This window comes from Rhinolophus sinicus, linkage group LG06 (assembly GCF_036562045.2).
Source record: "Rhinolophus sinicus isolate RSC01 linkage group LG06, ASM3656204v1, whole genome shotgun sequence".
In the NCBI taxonomy this organism is placed as follows: Eukaryota; Metazoa; Chordata; class Mammalia; order Chiroptera; family Rhinolophidae; genus Rhinolophus; species Rhinolophus sinicus.
Genome location: NC_133756.1, coordinates 101,920,111 through 101,945,990, shown reverse-complemented (window position 1 = coordinate 101,945,990; position 25,880 = coordinate 101,920,111). Strand labels below are relative to the sequence as shown.

Genomic DNA, 25,880 nt, shown 5'->3' with positions numbered 1-25,880 from the left:
GTGGGTGTAAATAAAGATTTATATTTAGTTGTTTGATAAGCTTTAATGTTTTCTGTTTTCTTCCCTCTCCACTCCACCCCAACTAAGTGTAAATTTTTTGAGGCAGGGACTATGCCTTTTTTCTTTCTGTGGGTACTACAGAGTTTTGGACATTTGATAAATATTCAGTAAGTATTTAGTTGATTACGGATAAATTATTTCAGGCATTTTGTAGCAGTTTCTGATACTGTAAAAAAGAACATTTTTCTGAATGTATATTTTATAGTATACATTTTTTAAATAAAATATTAAATTCATTGTGAGTACCATATTTAAGTATTTCTGTGCAGGTTCAAAGTGTGAACATTATTTCCTTTTTGTAATGTCTGGCATATGGCTATACTTCGACAAATAAGAAACACTTTAAAAGTTTTATTATTTTAAAATAATGGCTGAATTCTTTTGTATATGGTCTCTCTTTTTTTTCTGTTGTCTCTGTCAGTGGAACATAAGAACAGTCCAATTCTCAGTCATGAACATACATACGAGTACATATATACATATTTATGTACTGTTTGCATTTAAAATTTTGAAAGGTAATTTCTGTATTTTTATTTTTCAGAACAACCTAGCCGAATCATCAAGGTCTAAAGGAAGTATGGTTCGCCATTCCTCATCTCCATATGTAGTATATCCACCTGATAAGCCTTTCCTTAATAGTGATCTACGACGCTCCCCAAGTAAGCCTACACTTGCCTATCCGGAAAGCAACAGCAGAGGTAATAAAGCTTAGCAAAATAGGTGTTTTTTTGTGTGTGTTTACTCACTGCTTAAAATCTCTTAATTGTGTCTTCTATTTATTCTAAAATTAGAGGAGGAAAGTGTACTTCCCCCTTCCTGTTTTTAACCTCCTGTAAATATTACGCCTTTTGGAGGGTCTGTCATCCACCAAATCATCAAGGCTAAAATAAAAATCCATTTTGTCATCAAGGACTGCTCTGTCACCTCAGCCATTAGTCAGGAACCCGATTTAGGGTTTTGCTTCTGAAGTATCCTCAAAAGTTATTGGTTCTGCTTGTCCCTTCCTTCTAATTGCCGTGGTTCAGGCTCTCGTCATCTACTGCATAAATAATAGTAATACACTCCTAACTAATCTCCCGACCCACGTTTCCCTCTCGTCCCCCGGTAACAATAGTCCTACCATTTCTGGTACCCATCATCTTCCCACTTTAAAGTTTCAACACTTCTCCATGGTTTACATGACAAGTCTTACATTTTTCATAAGCTAGGTTTTACTTGCCTTACCAAAAACACCATGCTCTGAAAAGATTAAAGAAGCATATTTACTATCTTGCACAATATTTTTTCATCTCCTTTCCCCTTCTCTAATATTCCTTAAAACCACTAGTGACACTCAAGTAGAATTTAGCTTTGTTGCTAACACTGGGCTAAACTTGCTGGCTCTGCTTTGTGAATAAATCTGCCGTTTAATTTTTCTTATTCTTTAGTAATTTGCTTTTCTCTGAACTTTTAAAAAAGTTTCTTTACATAGATGTAAAGATAGAACTAGACGTAATGTTGTAATGGAAGGATTAATATCCAATTCTTGGACCTGTGTTTCTGTTAGAACTTAGTTGCTTGGTTATTTTATTTTGTGCCTTTTTTTTTTTAATATTACTAAAACTTAACTGATTTTTACTCCACTATGGGCTTAGTTATTTGTCTTTTGGTTTTTTGACCTATGTTAAATTGTTTGAATGTTATGCAACTTCTGTTATTTTACAAAATCGCCAAAATCATTAACTACTGTATTCTCATGAGTAGCACTTAATTGTTTTATTAACCATTAAGTTAATTAGCATTTTCTTTGTCATCATCTTTGAGACACAATATCTTGTAACTAAGTTTCTGGTTAGGAAATTGAATATCTAATATTGAAATTCTTGAAAGACACCAGACTTCTGGTGAAATTTATTTCAGAAACACTTTTGAGGCCCCATTTTGGGCTAGGATTTACATGAGTAACTCTACTTGGATATTATTATCTACCTAATATTTTACTAAACAATCAGCCCACGGTTTATAAAACACTGTGATCCTGAGATTAATCTTAAGATATTTTCAATGCATTTCCCAGTTGAAATAAAAATATTCCTAAACTAATTTACAAACCCCTGTTTAATCCTATATGTGGCTAAAATATAACACTTCTTTTGTCTAAAGAATTGTTAGTAAATATAATTGTCAAATAACTATTGATTAAACACAACTAAAAAAGGAAAAACAAACTGAAGTGCAGTAGCATTCCAGATATAGCAAATACATTTCATTTAATCTTCACAGAAAAAAATTGTATAAGGTAGGTATATTCAAAATTTATAGATGAAGAAATATCTCAAAAGTGATTACTTTAACAAGTGTAATATCAAACCGTTTTTCCTTTTCCACTTTTTCCCTGTTCGTTCAGTGAACCTTCAAATATTTATTGAATGAATGAAGTCTTATTTTGAATATATACTCCTATGATAAACTTTTCTTTTTTACACACAGTAAATGCTTTTTTCTCACTAATGCTTTGGATGAGGGGACACTTGTTATTCTTTAGATTAGTTACAGTTTAATATATTTTCATTGATAAAATACCATTTCACATTGCTGCTGTTCCCCCAAAAGTAAGACCTAACCAGAAAATAAGACCTAGCATGACTTTTCAGGATGACATCCCCTGAACATAAGCCCTAATGTCTCTTTTGGAGCAAACCTTAATGTATTAAGACCGAGTCTTATTTTTGGGAAACACGGTATCTGATAATCACCTTGAAAATATAATTTGACTAATGCCATAGAAAGAGATAATTAAACTGTTGCTTATAATTCTCATATTCAATTTGAACACTAGTTAGAAATGAATGAGAAATTGGAAATTATTACTACCTTCAAAAATGTATTAATGTCTTTAGAGCCCTTTGCTCTTGGTCACCCCTCAGAGCTGACAAAGAAAATATCTTAGCATACTCGCATCTATCACATATTTGTGTCACACCTGTAGAAAGCTCAGCATTATTGTGACCAGTCAGAGAAGTCAAGTTACAGCTATTGTGTTAGGTACTGATAACATTTTACTGCCCATCAGTTTTCCGAAAACATTGATTCTCAAATTTTTTGGTGCAGGATACCCTAATAAACCCATTACATGTTTATATGTATGTTTACATAAATATTTCGATGAAGAGTAACTATTTTCCAAATTAAAAAAAATATAGTACAAAGAGTGAGATTGTTTTATTTGACAACAAAACATATAATACAAGAGTAACGTTGTATTTCTGACTTAATAGAAGAGAGCTTGATTCTCATGTCTACTTTTGCATTCCATTTGTAGTGGTAAGTTGTTTTGATTTTACGTATGTGAAAAAAAATCTGACCTTACAGAGATACATAGTTGAAAAAGGAGTAATATTTAATAGCCTTTCTAACTATTTGTGGATATTTTTGGATACTACACCAAAACTTGGCAAATAGTAGTTTCTTAAAATTTAGTTGCAATATGGAATCTGAAGACATCAGTGAATTTTTTGCACTCCAGGATTTAAGGACCACCTACATGTTTGAAGATTAACTAAAGGCAAGATTCAGAAGTGGTTCTATTACGGCAGTGATTCGTTACAGTGGAATCTGGAGAAATCTAGATGCAGGCTTCTAAAGTTCTCCCTCGTGGAGGTCACACAGAAACAAACTTCTTCCTTCCAACAATGAACTGTATATGTGCGCAGTGTTTCTGCCCAGGAAAGCCCTCTTAAGGCTCAGATTAGGACTTTTATTTGGAGCTGGTATTCACCATAAAACACATTGTTTACACAAACATAGGCAAACTTATGAAGCAGGATTTGGTATCCTAGGCTTACAAAATAATCTTATCAATTGGTAACATGGGGAACATTCCAAAGCCAAGTTCCCATAACTTAGCCAAGGTTCAGGCCTGCTGTGTAAACTTTTTTTTTTTGACATATGATTACATTGAAATCTGTTTGTTTGGGACTTTGAATGCCTTTTACCCATGCATGAGTTTTATTGTATTATGGATACTTTCAAAATTTGATAAAATTTGGCATATATAGTATTTATAAATTACATTTGTTAATATCAATGATCTCAATAGCAAAAAAATCTTTGTATTGAGAAACTATAAAGCTCACAACACAGATGACATTTATTTTGAATTCTAAGTTTCACCTGAATTTTATCATTGGCAACAATTACTATCAGATCTTTGAGGTGATGGCCTCATGTCATTCATTAATTTTTGAGAAAATGACTGCTAAGTATCTAAGTCTGAATAGCTATAGTTTATCAAAATTCTTTCAAATAAAAATGGTGTTCCTGTAAAGGAAATGGTTTTAGTTCCACTCACAATGTAAACATTAGAATAACTGCTTTTCATCAAGATCATTTTTCTTTGGTATGTACTTTATGGATGCGTCCTTCCCATTTTGCCACAGTATTAAATAGGTGTGTACTCAAGTTTTGAGAGTTAATAACTTTTACTGCTTCATCAAGAACAACAAACTAGTGGCTTTGTTTTTCCTTACTGGGAATGTGTAGCAGTGAAGAGTACAAAGCCCAAAATTATAGTTTAGTGCCACTGTTTTGGTTTGGGCTAAAATTAGCTGTTTTACACAACATTGTTTTTGCGTCATCATTGCAAATGTCAAAACAGTTAAAAGAGCAAATAATATATTAGTAGTAGTATGAAAATAGTATTGTTTTCACGGACTCTGGTAGAGGTCGCGTGAACCCCACCTCCCCATGGGCCCATGCCCCACACTTTGAGAACCAGTGTAATAAAGGATATGAGTACATCCGGAGGAGTGCTTCATTCATGTAAATAGTTTTCACCAGGTGTAGGAAGAGTGTAGATGGCAGCTTCTGTTCTAGGATCTAGACAGTAGCTCCTCAAAGACAAGGACTCTCTTAATTAACCTTATATTCTCATTTACCTTGCAGTGTCTACAGACACATATGTGCTCCATAAATATTTGTTGAACTGAAATTTAAGTCAGAATTAGTCTAAATTGAAGCAATGTCAGTTGGGTCAGAAAATAAAACTGAGAAATGTATGCATACTTTGATACGGGCAATGAAGAAGATGGAGAAACCTTTGAATCCAAGGTGTCTATTGTGGGTAAATGATGATGTGATTAAGACAGGTTACACGAAAAATAGAGCGTTTCAAGGAAAGATAATATAATTTGAGTTATGTTGAATTTGAGGTGCCTTTAAGTTAAGCGAATGAGATAAAAATGAAGTGTAAACGAGAGCATTGCACTAATGAACTCAGGCATCATCAGGGATCTAATAGTGGATGAAGTCCTATGAGTGTGGAGGGTTTCTCCAAAGAGAAAATAGAGGGAGATAAAATTTCTGGAAAATAACCATTTAAACGGTGAGCTAAAAAGTGGGAATAGTAAGAAGGGTAGACAACTATCAAGACAGACAGATACTAGGGAAATCGAAAACCTGGCCTGGTGATCTGGTGTTTTTTTGTTTTGTTTTGGTTTTTTTCCTTCCTTAATTTGCAACAAACCTGTGCTAATACATTAGTGATAAAGAAATTGGTTGTTGAATATTTCTATTAACAAGTTAGCATTGAGGTCTGCTAGTTTAAATGGACTCTTAAGTGCCTCAGTCTTCTGAATGAATGACAAACTGAGTTTGAGAAGTGGATAGAAAGTCTTCCATTCTTTTAGTGCTTCTAGATGTCACCAGAAAGTTTCCAAGCTTTCCTTGTTAGAATTACCTGAGGATCTTCTTGGATTTCTGACTTTCATTCCAAATGTTCTTGGGACCTTTTTTTTTTTTTTTTCAATTGGGATGGAGTATGTCCTGGGCATTGGGATTTTTTAAAGGTCACCGAGTTGTAAAGTAACGGAACCACTTACTGTGTTAGGCAAAGGATGAATTACTAAGATAAGGTTTAATTTTACTACGTCAAGAGTTAGAAAAGGATTTCAGCCAACTGTTCTCATTGGTATTTTACATTTATATGGAGACTTTCCTAGATACATGTTTATTCAAACATCTGAATGCCAACTATGTGCCACACACAGGGCATAGCATTGGAGTTTCAATTATGAATCATAGGTTTTTCTCTTTCCCCAAGGAGCTCATATTTTAGGGATGATTAAGTGAAGTTTAAGGGAAACTGCCTATCTTTATAGACCCTAAGTTTTCCGGAGGCGTTTTACACTCTACACTCCCATACTCAACTAACCAAATGTATTTGATTTTGAACATTTATGTTCAGGAATATTGTGGGTAATGAGTATAAAAGTTTAAATCTAGTGTTTACTGTGAAAAGTCTATTTGTAAAACTAAAACTAACACATACAGTATTATTATGTTTTAGTATATCACTGTTTTCTGTCTGTTTGAGTTTGCTTCTTTTAGAAATACAGATAGTGCCAAAAAATGTATACACACTTTAAGAAAGGAGAAAACTATTAAAATTGTAATACTCAACATATACCGATACCAAAAGATGAATACAAGTCATATATACATTTTTTTAGCACCCCTGGTATATTTCCCACAGTATCTCTCCCCACCGTAGGAAAGTGAAAATCTTCTAATCTTTTCATTTTGTTCATTTCTGCATAGTATCTTTTCATTGTTCATTTCTGTGTAGTATTTTTCACTTAAGGATCTTTCTAGGTAGTGTGGTAACTTACACATAAATAGCACAGTAGTACATGACCTCATAGATGTGAGGGCAATAGAAGGAAAGAAAAAGCAAAGAGTTCACTCGCATACTTTTCACAGGGAGAAAAAGAAAGCTTAAGGTCTATCACTTGGTCACCAAGTATGTTTTTTAATTTAAGAAAGCAGGCATGTTAATATGAAAAATAAATATTTATAAAACTAAGAAACTATGCCAAATGTAACTCTTAAAATATATAATGTAAATTATTTAATTATCTGGACCCCAAAATCTCCAATTAAAAAACTAGGAAATAAGGGGATGAAGTAAAAGTTTGCCATATTTCTATATGAACTTTTATATAAAATTTCATTTTGACATAGAAAATGCTTTCAGGGATATATGTGTTTATATATTTTTAAATATAAACCATTGGTAGAATAAAGTCATTTTGTATCTTTATGTTACTAGATTTATTTAATAAAAGCTTAGAAAACAAAGTAGAGTTAATAAAAACTTAGCTGTTGGTGGATAGAAACTCCCAATCTGAACTAGCTTTGGCAGAGAGGAATCTTTTTGGTTTACAAACATGCAATGTAGGATTGAATAACCAAGAACAGGAAGGCAGATACACGTGTGGGCTTTAAAAATATTAGTAGCCAGGGACTCAAACATGGCCCAGCACTTTCTCTCCATCTCTTTTTTTTTCTTCTAGCCACAGACCAGCTTCTCTACACATCAGGAAACAGCTACTAACATCGTGAGTTTTAAGTCGAACTAATCTGGCTTCAACTTCTTAGACAAAAGTCCAAAAAGTCCCCAGATAGATCCTTTGTCTGAGCTTTAGTTGGGTGCCCCCTGTGGGTCAATCAGCTTTGACCAGTTTTGTGAGAGAGTACTAAAAGAACATAAACATAAACATATATATATATATGTTTGCTCAATAAAGTATTTAAGAGTATATTAATTTCCTTCCAAATACTGCAATCCATAATGTAAAGTATGTTTCACTGGTTTATATGTATATTGTAGTTACAGCAATGTTGAGGTAAGGAGGAAATTCCCAGGAAAAGGTGTGTAAGCCAGGTAAACAGTTCCGAAGATGTATGCTATACTTCATATAGGAAATATAATAATAAAGAAAAAGTCAAGGAGACAAAATTAGAAAGCATAAAATACAATGATAAAAAATAGGATGACATCAGCTATGATGACAAATGTGATTATGTTAAACAACTCAAAAGGAAAGACAATTTATGCTTTTTAAGCCAAACATGAAACCGAGTGACACGGGTTAAAAAGTTGACAAAGACATATTAGGAATATTAAAAAAAAAAAAAGATGTATGGCAATATTAAACAATAGTGTCATACTGTCATACACAAATAGCAGTTTCATATAATAATAAATAACAATGAATAATACCTACCTTAAAAACAAAGGGCAATACCCAAATGCCAGAAATAAAATGAATGTAAAACCTAAGTAGTAAGGAGGGAACTAAAGCCAAAAGCCTCAGGGACACTACTAGGCGTCTTGGTATTGGGTATAAATAAGCCTTAGGTATTGGGGTACAGTCGGGGAGAAGTTGGGATTTTAAATTTAGGTAGGGACGGAGAACAAAACTTTTAGACCTAAGTGAGGTAGCTTCTGGAGTAGTGCTTCCTTTAAAAACTGTAATGACTGTAATTGGACAAAGGGAACTGGAATAGCTCAGCCCCTGGCCTAGGAAAGAGGCTGTGGATACAAAAGTGACCTCTGATAAATCAATCTATGTCCTGTGTGCTCACTGAGTTGTGTACAGGAAGACGAATAAATAGAGCTGTACAGTGTCACTAAGTAGAAACTCTTAGTATTGTGAATTGTATTTAAAAAGAGTCATGTGTGAAAACTACATGTTTTTCTTTTAATAGAAGTGTTTGCTCTATGTGTAGGTTGGCCTCTGTCAACTAATAACAAATTACAGAGCTATAAAAATAGGAAATGTGCAACTGGTACAGAACTAGGTATTAATGGAACAGAAGTTCATAGACACAATGTATATAAGGATGGAATTCTAGAAATGCATCTGTTGACACAGAATAATTACTAATGTAAATAAGTGTGATGTGAAATAGTAGCGGGTATTCCACTAACATATAAAAGTATAGAAAAATGCAAAAGGATTTCAGCAAAATATTTATTGTTATGCATAGATGATAGGATTATGGGTGTCATCTTTTTCCTTTTGATTCCTATTTTATTCTAAATTCTACTTAATGTGCATTTATTCAATAATTATTTTGCAAAAGAAACCAGTGAAACATACTTTAAATTGTGGATTGCAGTATTTGGAAGGAAATTAATATACTCGTAAATACTTTCGTTATTGAGCAAGAAAAGAATGAAAATAATTTAACTATAGTTAACGTTGCTATATAATATACAGTAGGCCTCATATAATGTCATTTCATTCAAAGTTCTTTTGTTATAACATTGATGAGATGCCGTAGAAACTTAGAACTCTTGTTTATATCAATTAGCCTGTGGTAAAATTGGTTTCTCTGTATGTCCTTTCCCTTAAAGTTGCAAAACCTCTCGATGTTAAGTGAGGGCTTACTGTGTAGGAAAGCCGTTAATAGAGTAGATCTTAAGAGTTCTCATCACAAGGGGAAATTATTTTTTTCTTTTTATTGTATCTATATGAGATAATGAACATTAACTAAACCTGTTGTGGTAATCATTTCATAATAAATGCAAATCAGACCATTATGCTGTACATCTTAAACAGTGATGTATGTCAATTATTTCTCAAAACTGGAAAAAATAGTTAAGCATTAATTCAAGTTTGTTAAAAACTAAGGAAAGTGGGAAAAAGAACTAATGCTTGGCCTGTGAAATAAAAATGCTGAAGATTCTAAGGATCTTCTAAGAAAGATCCTAAAGAAATACTAAGATTCTAAGGAAAGAACATAAATCTATTAGTCAGAAAATTAAAAAAAAGGACAGTCTAGTAGGTGTTTATAGGACAACTGTGATGTTCAGTTCTCTAGCAATACATTTGAGTATAATTGTTAAAATTTCAAGCCCCAAATATTAGGGAATAAATTTTGAGAAGCATTTGGATAATCTCCATGGTATTGTAAGCCATTCTGGAATACAGAAAAGGAAAACGTATACCGCACCCCGTATTTTTGTTAATCTACGTAGTATGCCTTCTCATACCACAGTTGCTGACATAGAGAACAAAAATTGAGTGTTCCAGCCAGTTGCAATAATAACTATAAATATAAGTAGAATACTAACAAAATCATATACTAAGTTGGTATAATTTGATGAAGGAATACAAGAAATTTTGGAATTACAAAGTTTTTAGTAAATATTCCTCAGTGGTTCAAAAGAGGTTACAAAAACCTCAATTGATATTAAAAGTTACTTGTTAATTTCTATTTTCCTATTACATTTATCTGATTATTCCAGGTATATCAGAGAATTATTGTTACTTTGAATACTAATCTTATATCTGGGCTCTTTTCATATTCTTAGTCGTCAGTTGATTTTTCAGATTTGTAGGTAGGTCGGAGTGTGTGTCTGTGTGTGTGTGTGTGTGTGTGTCTGTGTTTCATGTCTGTGCTCTTTCTAATTAATTTAGTCTCATTGCATACAAGCAAGAATAAGCTGGCTATATTAGGAAATGTGTCAATCTCCTATTTGGGTCTGTCACATTTTAGGCACTGAAAAGTTTGGTGAATGAATGAATTATAGTAATAAATGGGAGAGTGCCTCGTTTTGAGTTAGAAGGCTCGATTTTTAAAAGATGGCAGTTCTTCCTATGTATTATATAGTTTACATGATGTTTCATTTAAATCAATGTTAGTCAAAATGATTCTGAATATTTAATTGGTAAGAACAATTTTGAAATGTTTTGAAGATTTATATACTGTGAGAGACTGGCACTATTGAAGTTTATAACATTTTAGTAACTGAAATATTAGCATAATATTAATGAAATCAGAATAAATAAAGTCCTGAAACTGTCTTGGGCATGTGTGTAACTATTAATTGTATCTATGTATAGGTATATGTGTGAACTTAGTATATGATAAAGTTGCCATTTAAATTTCTTTAATACAAAAATACCTTTTATTTGACTTAAAGAATTAAATGTAACAATGTATGAAACTAAGTATAATAAAGAAAAATACAATGTTTAATCTTGAGGTTACAGAAGAATGTTCTGTGTATATAAACAAAGAACTTGATGGCAAAGATTGTTAGATATAACTGAAAAATATACATCAAAAAATATCTGTACATCAGATATAACTATATGAAAAATATCTGTAGAATTAAAAACAAAATGGAGGAGGGAGTTTTTCTTGTAGAAAAATGGGGAAAGAAATTCACTAAGGAAAGGAAATTGACCAATAATATCTACAAAAAATATTTAAACTTCTAATAGAAATGCAAAGTAAAATATCCAGAAGTAGCATGTGTTTCTTATTCAGAATGACAGAGATACTGTAATTAATAATGGTCTGTGTTGGCAAAGACATCCTTCTGATGAAATTATAAATTGGTTCAACCCTTTGTGAAGGTACTTGACTCTTTTTCAGGAGCCTTTAAAATGTGAATATCCTTTGACCTAGTAACTTAATTTTTTCAATTTTTACTTATTGGTGGTAAGGAAATCACCTTTTAAGACAGCATGAGGGAATGCTCACCGTTTCATAAGCTAGAGTGAAAAACAAATCTTAAATTTTTATCTCAATTTATTTTATGCTTATAGTAAAAGATTGGGAGAAATAATTACAAATGACCGTCATTATCTCTCAGTAGTTGGATTATTAGTTGTCTTCGTTGTATTTTCCTGTGCCTTCTACAGTGAATACCTATTACTTTTATAATCAGAAACTTGGGTGGGGGGCAGTTGAAGTGTTCTTAGATTTTTTTTTTCATAAATGATAAAAAAACGGAGATTAAAAAATGGTCCCTCTTGTGCTTGACTGTTAACTCTGCGTTTGAATTCTGCATGGGATCCTGCTGATGAAACAGAAGAGTGATAGTTAATGTACTTTGGGTCAGTTATTTGAACTTTGTATATGAACTTCATATATTTATAAAAATTTATGAGTTGCTAAATATGTTTATCATTTTATAAAATCTTGGAAATATTTGGACCACAGTAATGTGGTTTTTACTTGAGTACTTGGCATGTTTCAGAAACTCAAAAGATGTCTTTAAATGGATTTTTTAAAAAACAATTATGTGATAATAATTAACGTTTTATTCCCAAAGAGTGATCCTCCACTGAACCCATCTATCACTTTTATTTTTTATTTAGATAAGATTATTCTTTCTCAGTGAACTTTCCCCCATATGTCTTGTTATCTTATAGTACCCATGTTTGTATTTGGCAGCCATATTTTCTGCTCTGAAGAATCTTCAGGATAAGATTCGACGCTTAGAACTTGAAAGGATTCAGGCAGAAGAAAGTGTGAAAACCTTGTCTAGAGAAACAACTGAATATAAGAAAGTATTGGATGAACAGATACAAGAAAGGGAGAATTCAAAAAATGAGGAATCAAAGCACAATCAAGGTTTGTTTAAATTATGAAGGAAATGAAACACCATCAAAATAGGTATTATAAAATTACTCTTAAAATTGCACAGTATAGCATTTTCTGGTGGTCAGTGTCATCAGGCACTACAAAATTGTATTATACTGGGGTGCAGTTGGAGGAGCGAGTGCTGGTGTCATGAATTATGTTTCCTGACTAAATTCAAAGCACATTAGACTAGCATACCTATAGAGAACACCTTAGGTCACCTGAAAAGGCTTCTGGGGCTACTGGTTAAGTATTTATTGTATACACAGTAGGTTTAGTTCCTTATAACAGCTTGTTCAAACTTCTGTGAGTGAGCTAATTTCTGCTTTTCATATGTATTCTTTTTAGAACTGACATCTCAGTTGTTAGCTGCAGAAAATAAATGTAATCTTTTAGAAAAACAATTGGAATACATGCGTAGTATGATAAAGCATGCAGAAAAGGAAAGGACGTCTGTCTTGGAGAAACAGGTATGGTACCTCACAGATTCATTCTCAAGAACAGTTGGTTATGGGGAAAATTAGACCTTTTTTCTCAGCGAGAACTAATGGTGTTATTATAATAATCATTTCTCCTTTTATCTTAAAATAACCACTGACAGCACCAGTAGTTCATATTGAAAAGCTAGTGTAAGCTCTGAGAAAAAAATGTAATTTGTTCTTTTCAGCATAGCTATAAAGAGGGGTTTCCTTTTTGGATCACCCACACACACACATACACATACACTTTGGTAGCTTATGCTTTTGAACAGTATAACAGCCCAAGACGGAAATTACTTGGGATCTTTTATGGTGTCTGAAGATTTGATTGGTCGTCTTCATGATTATTGCTGTATTTGGTAGAGTTTTACTTAAATTGGGAAAATACTGTACAGTTAGTTGTGTGATCTTTTCTCATCATATTCTTTGAGTCTACATTATAAAAGATACAAAAAATCATATTATGTGCCTCTTGAATTTATTTGAAGACCCTAGTAAGATTTGAGTCTTTATACTTTGAGAAAGTGTAAGGTTCTTTAGACTTTGAAAACACTGTCTTTTTTTTAATTTAAGTGTAGTTAACGTACAGTATTATATTAGTTTCAGGTGTACAGCATAGTGATTAGACATGTATATATCTTAAAAAATCACCACAATAAATCTAGGAATCATCTGTCACTATACGCTTATTACGATATTGACTATATTCTCTATGTTTTATAGTACATCCCGGTACTTACTTTATAACTAGAATTTTGTATCTTTTAATCCCCTTCACCTTTTTCATCCTCCTCTTACTCTCTCCCCTCTGGCAACCATCAGTTTGTTCTTTATGTCTATGACTCTGTTTCTGTTTGGCGATTTTTTATTTATTTTTTTTTTAATTCCATATGTGAGTGAAATCATACAGTATTTGTCTTCTCTAATCTGACTTATTTCACTCGGCGTGATACCCTTTAGATTCATCCATGTTGTGACAAATGGAGAGATTTCATTCTTTTTTATAGCTGAATAATATTCCATATTTGTGTGTGTGTGTGTGTGTGTGTGTGTGTGTGTGTGTCTGTCACATCTTCTTTATCCATTCATCTTTCGATGGACACCTAGGTGTTTTCGTATCTTGGCTGTTGTAAATAAAGCAGCAGTGAACATGAGGGTGCATATATCTTTTCAAATTGTTTTTGATTTCTTTGGATAAATACCCAGAAGTGGAATTTCTGTGTGGTATGTAGTTCTATTTAAATTTTTAAGGTACTTCAATACTGTTTTCCATAGTAGCTGCACCAATTTACAATTGCACGAACATTCCTGTTTCTCCACATCCTCGCTGTATGTTGTCTTTTTTGATAGATACACTGTTCTGAGAGATGTGAGGTAATCTGTCACTGGTTTTCATTTGCATTTCCCTAATGATTAGTGATGTTGAGCATCTTTTCATGTGTCTCTTGACCATCTGTATGTCTTCTTTGGAGAAATGTTTATTTTGGTCCTTTGCCCTTTCTTAAAATAGGATTGTGTTTTCAAAATTGTATGGCTTCTTTACATATTTTGGATATTAACCTTTAGCGAATATATACTTTGCAAATATCTTCTCCCATTCAGTAGGTTGCCTTTTTATTATGTTGATGGTTTCCTTTGCTGTGCAAAAGATTTTTAATTTGATATAGTCTTATTGCTTATTTTGTTGTTGTTGCCCTTTCCTAAGGAGACATAGCCCAAAAAATATTGCTAAGACCAATGTCAGAGAGTTTACTGCCCATTTTTACTTCTAGGAGTTGTATGGTTTCAGGCCTTATATTTAAGTCTTCAATTGATTTTGAGTTTATTTTTTATATGGTATCAGAAAGTCTTCAGTTCAACTTTTTTCCCTTTATCATCCAGTTTTCCCAACAGTATTAATGAAGAGACTGTCTTCCCCATTGTATATTCTTACCACCTTTGTCATGGATTTTTCCATACTTTCTAAGTTGTGTTGCAGCCTTAAGAGGCAGTTGTGGATTTGCTTTGCTGGTGCTTGATGGTTTTCACTGGTTCTGGTCCAGATTTATGTTAATTTATTGGCTGGGGTTCTTGCATCATCCAGATGATACATTGCCTGAGATTTTTCGTCATATTTCTGCTATATTTTGTACATCAAGGCTCTAGTACTGCCTCATGTGATATTTTGCTTTAGCATCACTTCACTTGCTTTTGAGTTCCTTTATCTTTTTTCACATCTGGAGATTTTTCTTTCATATCTGTCACATGATTGGAAATGTAAAACATTGTATACAGTAATGGAATAATTCTCTTCATTGAGATATTCCAGTTCACAGGTTAGAAAGCATTTATAAGACATCAGTAAGATGTTTTGACTAATATAGGTAGGCATACCTTGTTTTATTGTGTTTCATTTTATTGAGTTTCACAGATACTGTCTATTTTACAAATTGAAGGGAAGATCTTTCACCAGTAAAAAGATTACGATTTGCCCAGAGCTCAGATGATTGATAGCAGTTTTTAGCAATAAAATGTGATTCGCTTTATTGCAATATTCACTTTATTGCTATAGTATGAAGCAAACCTGCAGTATTGCCGAGGAATGCCTGTGTATCTGTTAGACATACAGTCACGTGCTTCTTAAAGACGTTTTGGTCAGCTATAGACTGCATATACGATGGTGCTCTCATGAGATAATAATGGAGTTGAAAATTGTCTATTACCTAGTGATGTAGTTGTTGTAACGCCATAGTGCAATCATTACTCGTGTTTGTGATGGTGCTGGTGTAAACAAACGCCCTGCACACCCAGTCATATAAAATAGCACAGACAGTTATGTACAGTACATTATACTTGAAATTGATAATAAATGCTACTGGTTTATGTATTTACTTTTTATTGTTATTTTCGATTGTACTCCTAGTTACGAAAAAGAAAAATTTGCTGTAAAACATGGATGCTGTGTTATGCTGGCAGCAGCCTCATACATCCCATATTTACTGCATCTCTCGATTGCATCATTTTCTCTTGTGCTTATTTAATCTTGTGTTGTTTTGTACAGTAACATGATTTACAGGCTTGTAACCTAGGCGCAATAGGCTGCAGCATACAGCCTAGATGTGTAGTGGGCTACACCGCCTAGGTGTGTGCAAGTCCATTCTGCGATGATGTCGCTTAACGATGCATTTCTCAGGATGTATTCCTGTCGTTAGTGGTGCCTGACTGTATATAAAAGATGACTTGGAATTATAGGCCCATTTCTTCAGTAAATTTTAAATATATAGTTTAATAAGAATGGTTCCAGTACTGGAAATAAAATACGGTTTTTGCCAACTTTTAATGTATTCTTTTAAGGGCAGTGAACTGTCCACTGTGGTGGATAGGAGGGAATTAGGAGTTCACACAGATTCCAGAAAAAATTATTGTCATTGTATGTTACTCATTACTGTAGACTTGTATGTGGAGATACACTCTTTACAAGTTTATATACTTGGAGTTCTACCAATAAACCTCAATTTAGCATATTTCCACTTCTTGTCTTAGATTTACCCTGTGATTTTCAGTTCTTAAAACTGATAGGTGGAAGTCTTTTTAAATCCTTAACCCTACACCTGAAAAAAAGGAAAATAATGGATGTTCTACATGTAATTCAGAGGAAATGTAAATAATGGATACCAAAACCATAATTATCGCGTTAATTAAAAGATTATTTAAGAGAACCAGACTAATTGGGAGCGGGGGGAGGAGAGAGAGAGAGAGAGAATGTGTGTATGAGTATATATGCGTAACCTATATGTCCAGTAAATCCCTGCTATCTCAAAGTATGATTGATAGTCTCACTGTAATAGAACTAAATGTTATAGTAGTATATAGTAAGAACAGGAGTCCACTTGTGTTCATTGATGTTCTTGTGGTTTCATCTTAATATTGTTTTCCTAGAATTCCTCTGCAGTGTCTAAGTAGTTTTATGAAAGGCTAGAAAAATTAGCATATAGTGTATTCTTAGTTACACTCAGTGCTAGTTGTCTTCCAGGGTTTGTTTTTTTTTAAATCATTTGATTTATCATTCTGTATTTAATATTGTTCCACAGGTTTCCCTAGAAAGAGAACGACAACATGATCAGACACATGTTCAGAGCCAGCTTGAAAAATTGGACCTTCTTGAGCAGGAATATAATAAACTTACTGCAATGCAGGCCCTTGCAGAAGTCAGTGAATATATTTTTTACTTATCAATGCATAATATTGGTTCTTTTCAAAATTGATCATTTTATAATACTTAATATTTATAGGAAGAAAAGTGACCTTGTAGCAAAGAAACATATAGGTATTTTTAAAGGAAGAAATTTAATTTGGGGAGAATGTTCACATTTTAAAATCTTGATGTACATGAGGAGTTCTCTTCAAAAGTGTTGGAAGATTAAATGGTTTTTTTTGAGTATCCCTCAGGCTTGTATCACTTGGTTAAGTTGTTCTGTGACCTAATTTTAGTTTTAAATTGATTCGCTTGGAAAACTAAAGTTCCAGATTGAGCTTCTGTGTGACCTATGTGCCTTCATACAGAGCTGTGTTCTTCAGCCATAGATTTTTACCCATAGTTCTGTTCAACTACCTCATAGATGACTAATAACAAATGACAAGGGATGGCATGCACACTGGCAAGCCCAGAGCCATTACTAGAGTGAATTAACAAGCTTATATTTACTATGTTAAAAATTTACACATATTCCTCTGTTGCTATATTAAAATTTTTCAAATAGACAATAAGACTCTTTTTTATTTACTGTTACTGCTTTTAATGTTTTTATCACTAGAAAAAAATGCAAGAGTTGGAAGCAAAACTTCATGAAGAAGAACAGGAAAGGAAACGTATGCAAGCTAAGGCAGCTGAGGTAAGTTGAAATGTGAGCAATTAGGCTCATCATATTTTGTAATACTCTTTATATATAGATAGATGATTAACTGTGGGCTTCTTAGATTATTTATACTTTAGAATTTGGAATGGTCCAATTTGTAAATTCTTAGAGGTAGCTTAAGATGGAAAATTATAAACTTTTTTACAAACAGAATAAAAGCTGAGCAATTCTTTAGAATTTTTCAAATTGTGGGATTTCAATCAGCATTTTTTTAAAAAAATTAATAAACTGAAAAATATCAGAGTATATTTTATCAAAGTATACATAATAAGGTTAATACATAATCATGTAAAACATGGGTCACTATGGGAAAGCCATCATTCAGTATCCTGCTTACAGGTGCTTCCCTTTCCTTGGCGGCGTCAAAACATCAGGACAGAAGTTGAGGTAGTGGGCTACTCCAATATCTAGTGACCCATACTAATTCACAGAAACCTACCATATTAGGAAAATGAGCTTTGCTCAGTCTCGTCTTGGTTTTTATCCTATGCGGTGGCCACTAGGTAGTATAGGAGAGGCAGTGTGAATTCTCAAAAACATCAAGTTTATATATTACCGACCAGAACTGCGTTTATAGCAACACCTCTGTACCCAATAAGTCTTACAGGCTCAATAAAAGACTTCTGTTTGTAACTGAAGACTCTCCCCTTATAAGCATATTTATTCAAATACTTCACGGATATTGCCCTCCCGCTTCCAGTCTTTAAGTTTTATAACATTTGTATCTTTTCTGGTAATATTAACACAAGAAATAGGTCCTTATTCTAAAACAATAAGGAGTGGAGGCTTTGCAGTTCCAGCTGTGGCCAGAGGTCACTTCATAAATGTGCTCGCAGGACTAGAAACATTCTATTATCTTTGTTTTTTAGTTCCCATGCTTCCCAGAATTCGTTGACTTAACATACTGTCTTTCTATTAAACGTAATATATTTTCTTTCTCAAATGTTTACTTTCTGATAGATTTGGTTTTCCCTCAGTGTGTTTTCCCTCATATATGTTTTTCCCTGATATATGTCTTTCCCTCAATGTGTTCTGAGTGATATAGCCATGTGGCTTTATTTGTGACTACCAACGAATTTTGAAATTACTTGGTTTCTCTGCCCATTCCACTTCACTGTGTTTTCATTTCCTCACTTGTAACATGAAACTTACAGGTTGTTCTTTATATACTTTGTGGTGGTGAGTTCTGTTGTACATGAAATACAAAATTAAACAGGTTCATTATTAATTTTAAAAATGATTTTATGGTGTTTTTGTTTTCTTTTTCATTTAGCAGGAATAAAGTAGAGATCCAGTCAGTTATTATTACTGATAATACCAGTAAAGGTTTTGAGTTCTGATAGTGAACACTATTGTAGTGGAAGAACAATGGCCAGGGATAAATGGCTCCAAGTCTAGCTAACCCTAATTTGTGTAGCCTTGGGCAAGATAGTAACCATTCAGGGCTTGGATTTTATCATTGATAAAGTGATCTTCATTTTATGTCTTAGTGTTGGAGAGTTCAAACAAGAGAGAAAGATAATGAAAACACTTTAAAATATTAAAAATCTGCCTCACAAATATATAACAGCTATTAGGGAGAAGTAAATAAGCTAGAAAAAAATTGTCCTTTTGTATACTGTTTAAACTCACTGGCATCTTAGGTCTTCCAGAATAGTAATTTCATGTTCATTGAATTGTATTTATTCAATTTACTATGTATAAAGCATTGTTAGATGTGTGGGGATATAGACGCTCCTGTGACTAGAGATCCCTGTATTCCTTTGTCACTAGATAGATTCTTTCCCCAGAGAGTGCAGTCACTGTGGGAAGTGTTAGTGATGAACGACCTCAGTATTTCTTTCAACTAATCCATTGATTCTGAGTGTTTGTTCCAGCTCCATCATAATTTCCCAGGGAACTTTAAAATGCTTTTAAATACAAATTTCCCCAACCTGGACCATTCAAAATCATGAGGTCTGTAAAGGAGCCTGACAATCTGACTTTTTCTCATAGACTTGCATACACAGGCAGGTTTGAAAACCACAATTCTAGACTAATAGACGCACTTGTCAGTTGTATGTATGTGTTTGTGTGTCTGTGTGTGTGTAAATGCGCACGTGCATGGGTGTTTAAGGAACGTTCAAAGTTGGCTTAGACAAAACAGCAGTCCTTGTTTGAAGTCCTTAATAATTGCTTGTGGAATTTCTACCACGTAGATGTGAAATTATTTTTAAATGCATGTAGTTACTAAGCTTCTAGAGAAAGGGACTTGATAGCATTTGTTGATACACCTTCCAGTTCTTTTGGACATAAATTTCCAGTTTCTTTTTCTTACATTGTAAATGTATGAGTTTTTTAAATAAAAAGAAATGTGTTTTGCTCTCCAGCTGCTTCGTGTCTGGCACTGTTGTTGATTCTATGTGTGAAAAAAAATATTGAAGTATCAGTTTGCAGTTTGATATAGTGCATTTAACTCATTAAGTATAATTTATGAAGCAACTACAAATAATGGAGCGTTCCAGGCTAAAGAAAGGACAAATTATAACACAACACTTCAAGATAAAATGAGAGACTGATACTGATTTAAAATGTTTGACAAATGTTGACGGATTAGTTCAAGACATAGTTACACAGCTATGACGTGTTTTTCAGGTATATACTACTGTAGGTTTTTGTAGGCTTTTACATGGTGAATCTCAAATTTGAATCATAGCTTTATTTCTACAGCATTAACTTTAGGCTCATATTTTTTTCTAGTTGCAGATTGGTCTAGAAACAAATAGACTTATCTTTGAAGATAAGGCAACTCCTTGTGTTCCTAGTACAAGAAGAATTAAAAAAAAGAAGTCAAAACCACCAGAAAAGGTATGAAAACAACTAATAAGTCAGAATGCTGATTATTACTGGGCATAATTTATGTGAAAAACCCTCGTAAATCATGTGATAACACAGGCTTGGATGAGTAAATTTCTCATTCTCAGTTTCTCATTGGAAGATGGAGATAAGTAATATCTGCTTCTAAATTTTTCCTCTGGTAGTGAAATAATATATATGAAAGCATCTTAGAATTATAAAACACTGAACAAATGTTAGTTATTAATCAGTATTGCATTAATTACCTTTTGCTGTTAAAATCTTTTTACACACACACACACTCACTTTTTCTAGACTTTAACTGCTGTTTTGTCAGGTACCATTTTCTTCTTTCCTAGGCTGGGATGCATGTTGACAAGTATTAGTAGGAGCTTGAGACCATAGTGCCAATATAGATAAGGCAAGTAGTAGCACAGCACTAAGCTGAAGTTTCAGGGTAGTCATGGACAGTTAGCTGTTATTGTCATGTGCGTAAAATTGTTTTTCTTTCCTTTCCATTCAGAAAGGTCCTAGGAACTATTTTGCTGCACAACCACATTATAGATTATGCTTGGGCGATATGCCATTTGTAGCTGGAAAGGTGAGTTGGTTGAATCTGGATTTTTTTTAAATACAACTTAGATCTTTGTACTAAATCCACCCATCTGCCTGTATACCTATAAATGGTGGAAACATTTTTCTGCTCCATTACCAATGTTGATCATAGTGATGTGAGAATGAAATGGAGGAAGATATTATGAGATTGGGGAGCAGGGAGGAGACTAGGGGTTACTTTAAAGCAAATAAAGTATTTGTGGAAGGGAAGATGGGAACAAATGCCAGAGACCCTGGTTTGGAGAAGATGTGGTTGCAGATAAGGGCCAAGGAAACAGGAAATCGTGTATTTTAGCACTGAATTTTCAGTGTCAATCCTGTTGATTTATATTTAAATATAGATATTTAAATAAATAGAAATCACATACTGTTTGTCCTCACATCCATATTACTCAGAGGACTCATTCTCCAAGAAGCAGTCAGGCATAGACTTGAATTTTATGTTCCTTTAGAGCTTAAATGCAGAGGTGATTAATTTTGTCAAGTACCAGCAAGTACTAAGTAATTTCTAATAAGTACTCGATACTGTGTTAGTTTATACCGCTTTTTGATTAACTGTTTGTGTTGCTGGTTTGTTTCTTGTATAGATGCCTTGAAGACCCAGTGAGTTTGAGGGGCTTGGGGAGTAAATTTTAATTTTATCTGTCATACTTATTTATTTAACTTTAACCCCACAGTAAATTCTCAGTGAAAGCTTAAGGAATGAACTATTTCCTAGCTTTTCCACTTGCCTTTTGTAGATGTGTGAGGCACAAATCACTTGGAAAAAAGTGTTGCCGTTGGCTCTGTGCTGTCCTTTACCCTAAATTAATCCTCTTGTTGGATTGCAGACCATGTTTTCCCCTATGTTATTTCCTTTGTCTTTTACCAGGCTCTTTTGTTTTACCATAGAATCTTTGAGTTAGGTTGGAAATAGAGGTTCTTAAGGGTTGACCGGCTTCATCAGACTCACTATGCACTTGAAAAAGCAGATTACAAACCCCGACCACAATCCTACTAAATCGAATTTTTGAGCTGTGGGGCCTAGAAAGTATTTTTCCACTCTTCCCTGCTCCCAGTCTAATGTTCAGGTCGATTTGGAACCCACCTAATACAGTAGTTCCCTGTCCATTGTTTTCATTATATAAACATCCCAGGTAATGGTTGTATACTCTGTTCAAATACATCTACTGATGAGACACCATTATACCTTAGAAAGCCCATCACATTTCTTTGACAGCTTTATTTGAAAGTTCTTAAGTGAGTTGAAATCTGTCCTAGAAATTCTACTCATTGGTCTTTTTTCTATTCTTAAGGATTCACATAGAACATATAAATGAACCCTCGACTATTATAAAATTTAAAACTTTTGAAGATAGCTTTATCTTTTTCTCATCTTATTCTATTCTAGGTTATAAATAAATATTACCTTTCCTTCAGCTCTTCATCATAAGATGTGCTTTATGAGTTTCTTTACTGCCTCATCACTCTCTTCCTTCCTAAATTGAATATAGCTTTCTAAATGTGGTGTGACTAGCACAGAATAGTCTTTGTCATGTTCTGGATAATCTGTTAGCTCAGCCTAGCATCACATTAATGTTATGGGGAAAGCCACACCATCCCTTCCTTTCACTCATCGATAACTGAAGTCAGCTGAAGTTACAAGTCTTACTGAATCTTTGCACTGGCCTCTGTAGGTTCTTTACTTGTGGAATTGATTTTTTTTTTTATATACGGAATTTTTAATCAAGTGAAGCTCTATAGGAATAGATTCACCCAGTCCCACATTAGGTTAGAATTCTTTTCAGTTTTCCATTATGTTTCTGTTATCTTCAAATTTAATTATTGTTGCTAATTCTCATTAATACAAAGATTGAACAGGACACGTTCAAACACAGGACTTTTCAACTTGAGTTCCTCTTTTGAAGTTTTTTGTATTCTTTGTGAAATATTATTCAAATGCTTAAGAATGTGCTGTCACCTTAGCTCAGTGTTTCTCAAACTATCTATTGTGAAAGACCAGTTTTTATTTTTAATTGTATGTTGTCATAGACAAAATCATTTGTAAAATGCAATAAAAATGAATTATTAGAAAAATGAAATTAAAAAGATATAAAGTAGAAATCCCAATTTATTACTAGATTCAGCAGACATAAAATTACATTAACAATTACAATCAGGAAAATAATAGGAAAAGATTTCAAAAACTATACTGCTTATTGAAAGTATATGTATAAATAAAAGAAAGTGTATGTATAACATTTACCTAACCCACCATCTTGTACCGTCTCCTTTATTACATTGTCCTCTTTTCATCCTCTTAACAAACTCACAGAGCAGAAGTATAATGAATAGAAATTATGAGTGATATAGTGATTCCCCATATTCAACGCATATTTTTGCACTTTAAAACAAATACCATGTATATCACTGTTTAAAGTTGTTAATGAGACAGATGAATTTGGTTTTTGATAATCAAGGTTTTATTGATGATGGCATACGTGCAGGGGAGTATGTGTACCTAAATTATTTAGTTGTAGTTGAATTTAAATTATCTTGATAAAAACGTGGATTAACTTTTTCATTTTGAAATGACTATGGAGTCATATGATGCTGCAGAGAGAATACAGAAAGGCCGTGTATACCCTTCACCCAGTTTACCCCAATAGTAACAGAGTACATAACTACAATGTGGTATTAAAACCAGAAGATGAACATTGGTACAATCCACAGACCTTCGTCAGATTTCCCTAGCTTTACATGGACGTGGGTGCACGCAGCTCCCGGCCAATGCAATTGTATCACATAGATTTGTGTAACCACCCCTACACCATATCTGCAATTTTGCCATTTCAAAAATGCTGTATAATGGAATCGTGCAGTATGTGACCCTTTGAGATTGAGTTTTTCACTCAGCATAACTCTCTTGAGACCTATCAAATTATTGTGTGTATCCATAGTTCTTTCTCTTGCTGAGTAGTAGTCCGTGGTGTGAACGTACCACAGTTGAACCATTCATTCACCCATTAAAGGACATTTGGGTTGTTTCCACTTTTTGATGTTTACAAATAAAACCAGTATGACATTTCGTGTATAGGTTTTTGTGTGTCATATGGTTTCATTTCTCGGGGGTAAATAACCAGGAGTTTGATTGCCGAATTGTATTGTAAGGGTATATTTAGTTTTTAAAGAAAACTGTCCAGCTAGTTTTGACTGGCTGTATCGTTTCACATTCCCAGTAGCAGTGTATGAAAGATGCAATTTTTCCACATTCTCCCCAGCATTTAGTATTGTCACTTTTTATTTTAGTATGTTATGATACCTCACTGTGGTTTTAATTTCTGTTACCCTAATGACTAATAATATTTGAGCTTCTTTTCATGTGCTTATTTGCCAGCTGCATATCCTGTAGTAAAACGTCTATTTATATATTTTGCCCTTTTTTAATTGGATTTTTTTTTTTTTTTACTGTTAGGTTTTCACAGTTCTTTCTGTATTTTAGATACAAGGCATGTTATCAGATAAGTGGTTTGCAAATATATTATCCCAATTGGTAGCTTAGCTTTCCATCCGTGTGTGTGTGTGTGTGTGTGTGTGTGTGTGTGGTCAGTCTCAGTGTGGCCTCTTCTTTATATCCTTAGTTATAGGGGTTCTGCTCAGCTAGTCTCCAGATGATTCTTGAGGTGGATTGTTCTATAATTCATTTGTAATTTTGGTGTGATCCCGGGATGGAGTAAGTATAGCGTTTTCCTAATCTGCATCTTGGACCCGCTCCTTTATTATGTTGTCCTCATTTCATCCTCTTAACAGACTCTTTCACAGAGCAGAAGCTTTCATTTTGACAAACTAGTTAATTTATATTTTTGCTTTTATGGATCATGTTTTTGGAGTCATGTCGAAGAACTCTTTGCCTAGACTGTTGTGTAGATTTTCACTGAATTTCATCTGTGTTTTGTAGTTTGTTTTACATTTAAATCTGTGACCCACTTTAAATAATTTTTGTATACAGTAAGCCTCTTACTGGGTCAAAATTCTTTTTTTTTGTTCCATTGGTAGATGATACGTCTTTGCCAATACCACACTGCCTCAATTGCTGTAGCTCTATATAAAGTCTTATCATTGGGGAGAGTGATTCATCCTATTTTATTCTTTTTCAGAATTGTTTTAGCTTTTCTAGTTTCTTTGCCTCTCCATATGAATTTTAAAATAAACTTGTCTCTAGCTTAAAAAAATCTTACTGGGATTTTCATGGGAATTGTATTATACCTGTAGATTAATTTGGGGAGAACTGACATCCTCGTTGAGTCTGCCAGCTCATGAGGATAGTATCTCTCTCATTCATTTAGCTGTTTGATTTCTTTTATCAGTGTTTTATGTTTTTCAACATATTAGTCCCATATCTGTTTTATTAGATTTATACTCAAATATTTTTTGAGTCATTGTAAATTGTATTCAGTTTTAATTGTTTCTACATGATCATTGCTAGTATATAGATGAGAGTGGACATCCTGGCCTGTTTGCAGATCTTAAGGGGAAGGCTTTCGGTCTTTTCACCAGTCAGTGCGGCATCAGGGGTAGGTTCTCAGTCAGTCTCTTTATCAACGTGAGGAAATACCCCTCTGTTCCTATTTGCTGAGTGTTAATGCGCTGAATGGCTGTTTGACTTTTTCAGTGCTCTTCTTCATCAAATTATATGATTATATGAGTTTTCTTTTTTACCCTACTGAGATGCTGGATTAAATTGATTGATTTTCAAATATTGAATTAGCCTGGCACTGCTGGAATAAACCCCACTTTGATGAGGTGTATACAA

The 25,880-nt window shown here is 33.5% G+C and overlaps 1 protein-coding gene across 4 annotated transcripts in view; it reads left to right on the top strand.

The window, feature by feature from the left end:
• Positions 1–25,880, top strand: part of CEP57 (centrosomal protein 57) — a 45,583-nt gene that overhangs the window by 13,180 nt on the left and 6,523 nt on the right. For 3 of the 4 annotated variants that reach the window (XM_074335581.1, XM_019737533.2, XM_074335580.1), the window contains exons 2-8: positions 602–758; positions 12,076–12,255; positions 12,613–12,734; positions 16,814–16,930; positions 17,537–17,614; positions 20,378–20,485; positions 20,997–21,074. In XM_074335581.1, coding sequence (XP_074191682.1) covers positions 638–758; positions 12,076–12,255; positions 12,613–12,734; positions 16,814–16,930; positions 17,537–17,614; positions 20,378–20,485; positions 20,997–21,074 — 804 coding nt within the window. In that variant the 5' untranslated portion in view covers positions 602–637. The remainder of the gene's footprint in view (positions 1–601; positions 759–12,075; positions 12,256–12,612; positions 12,735–16,813; positions 16,931–17,536; positions 17,615–20,377; positions 20,486–20,996; positions 21,075–25,880) is intronic. The other variant, XM_019737534.2, reaches the window with a different exon arrangement.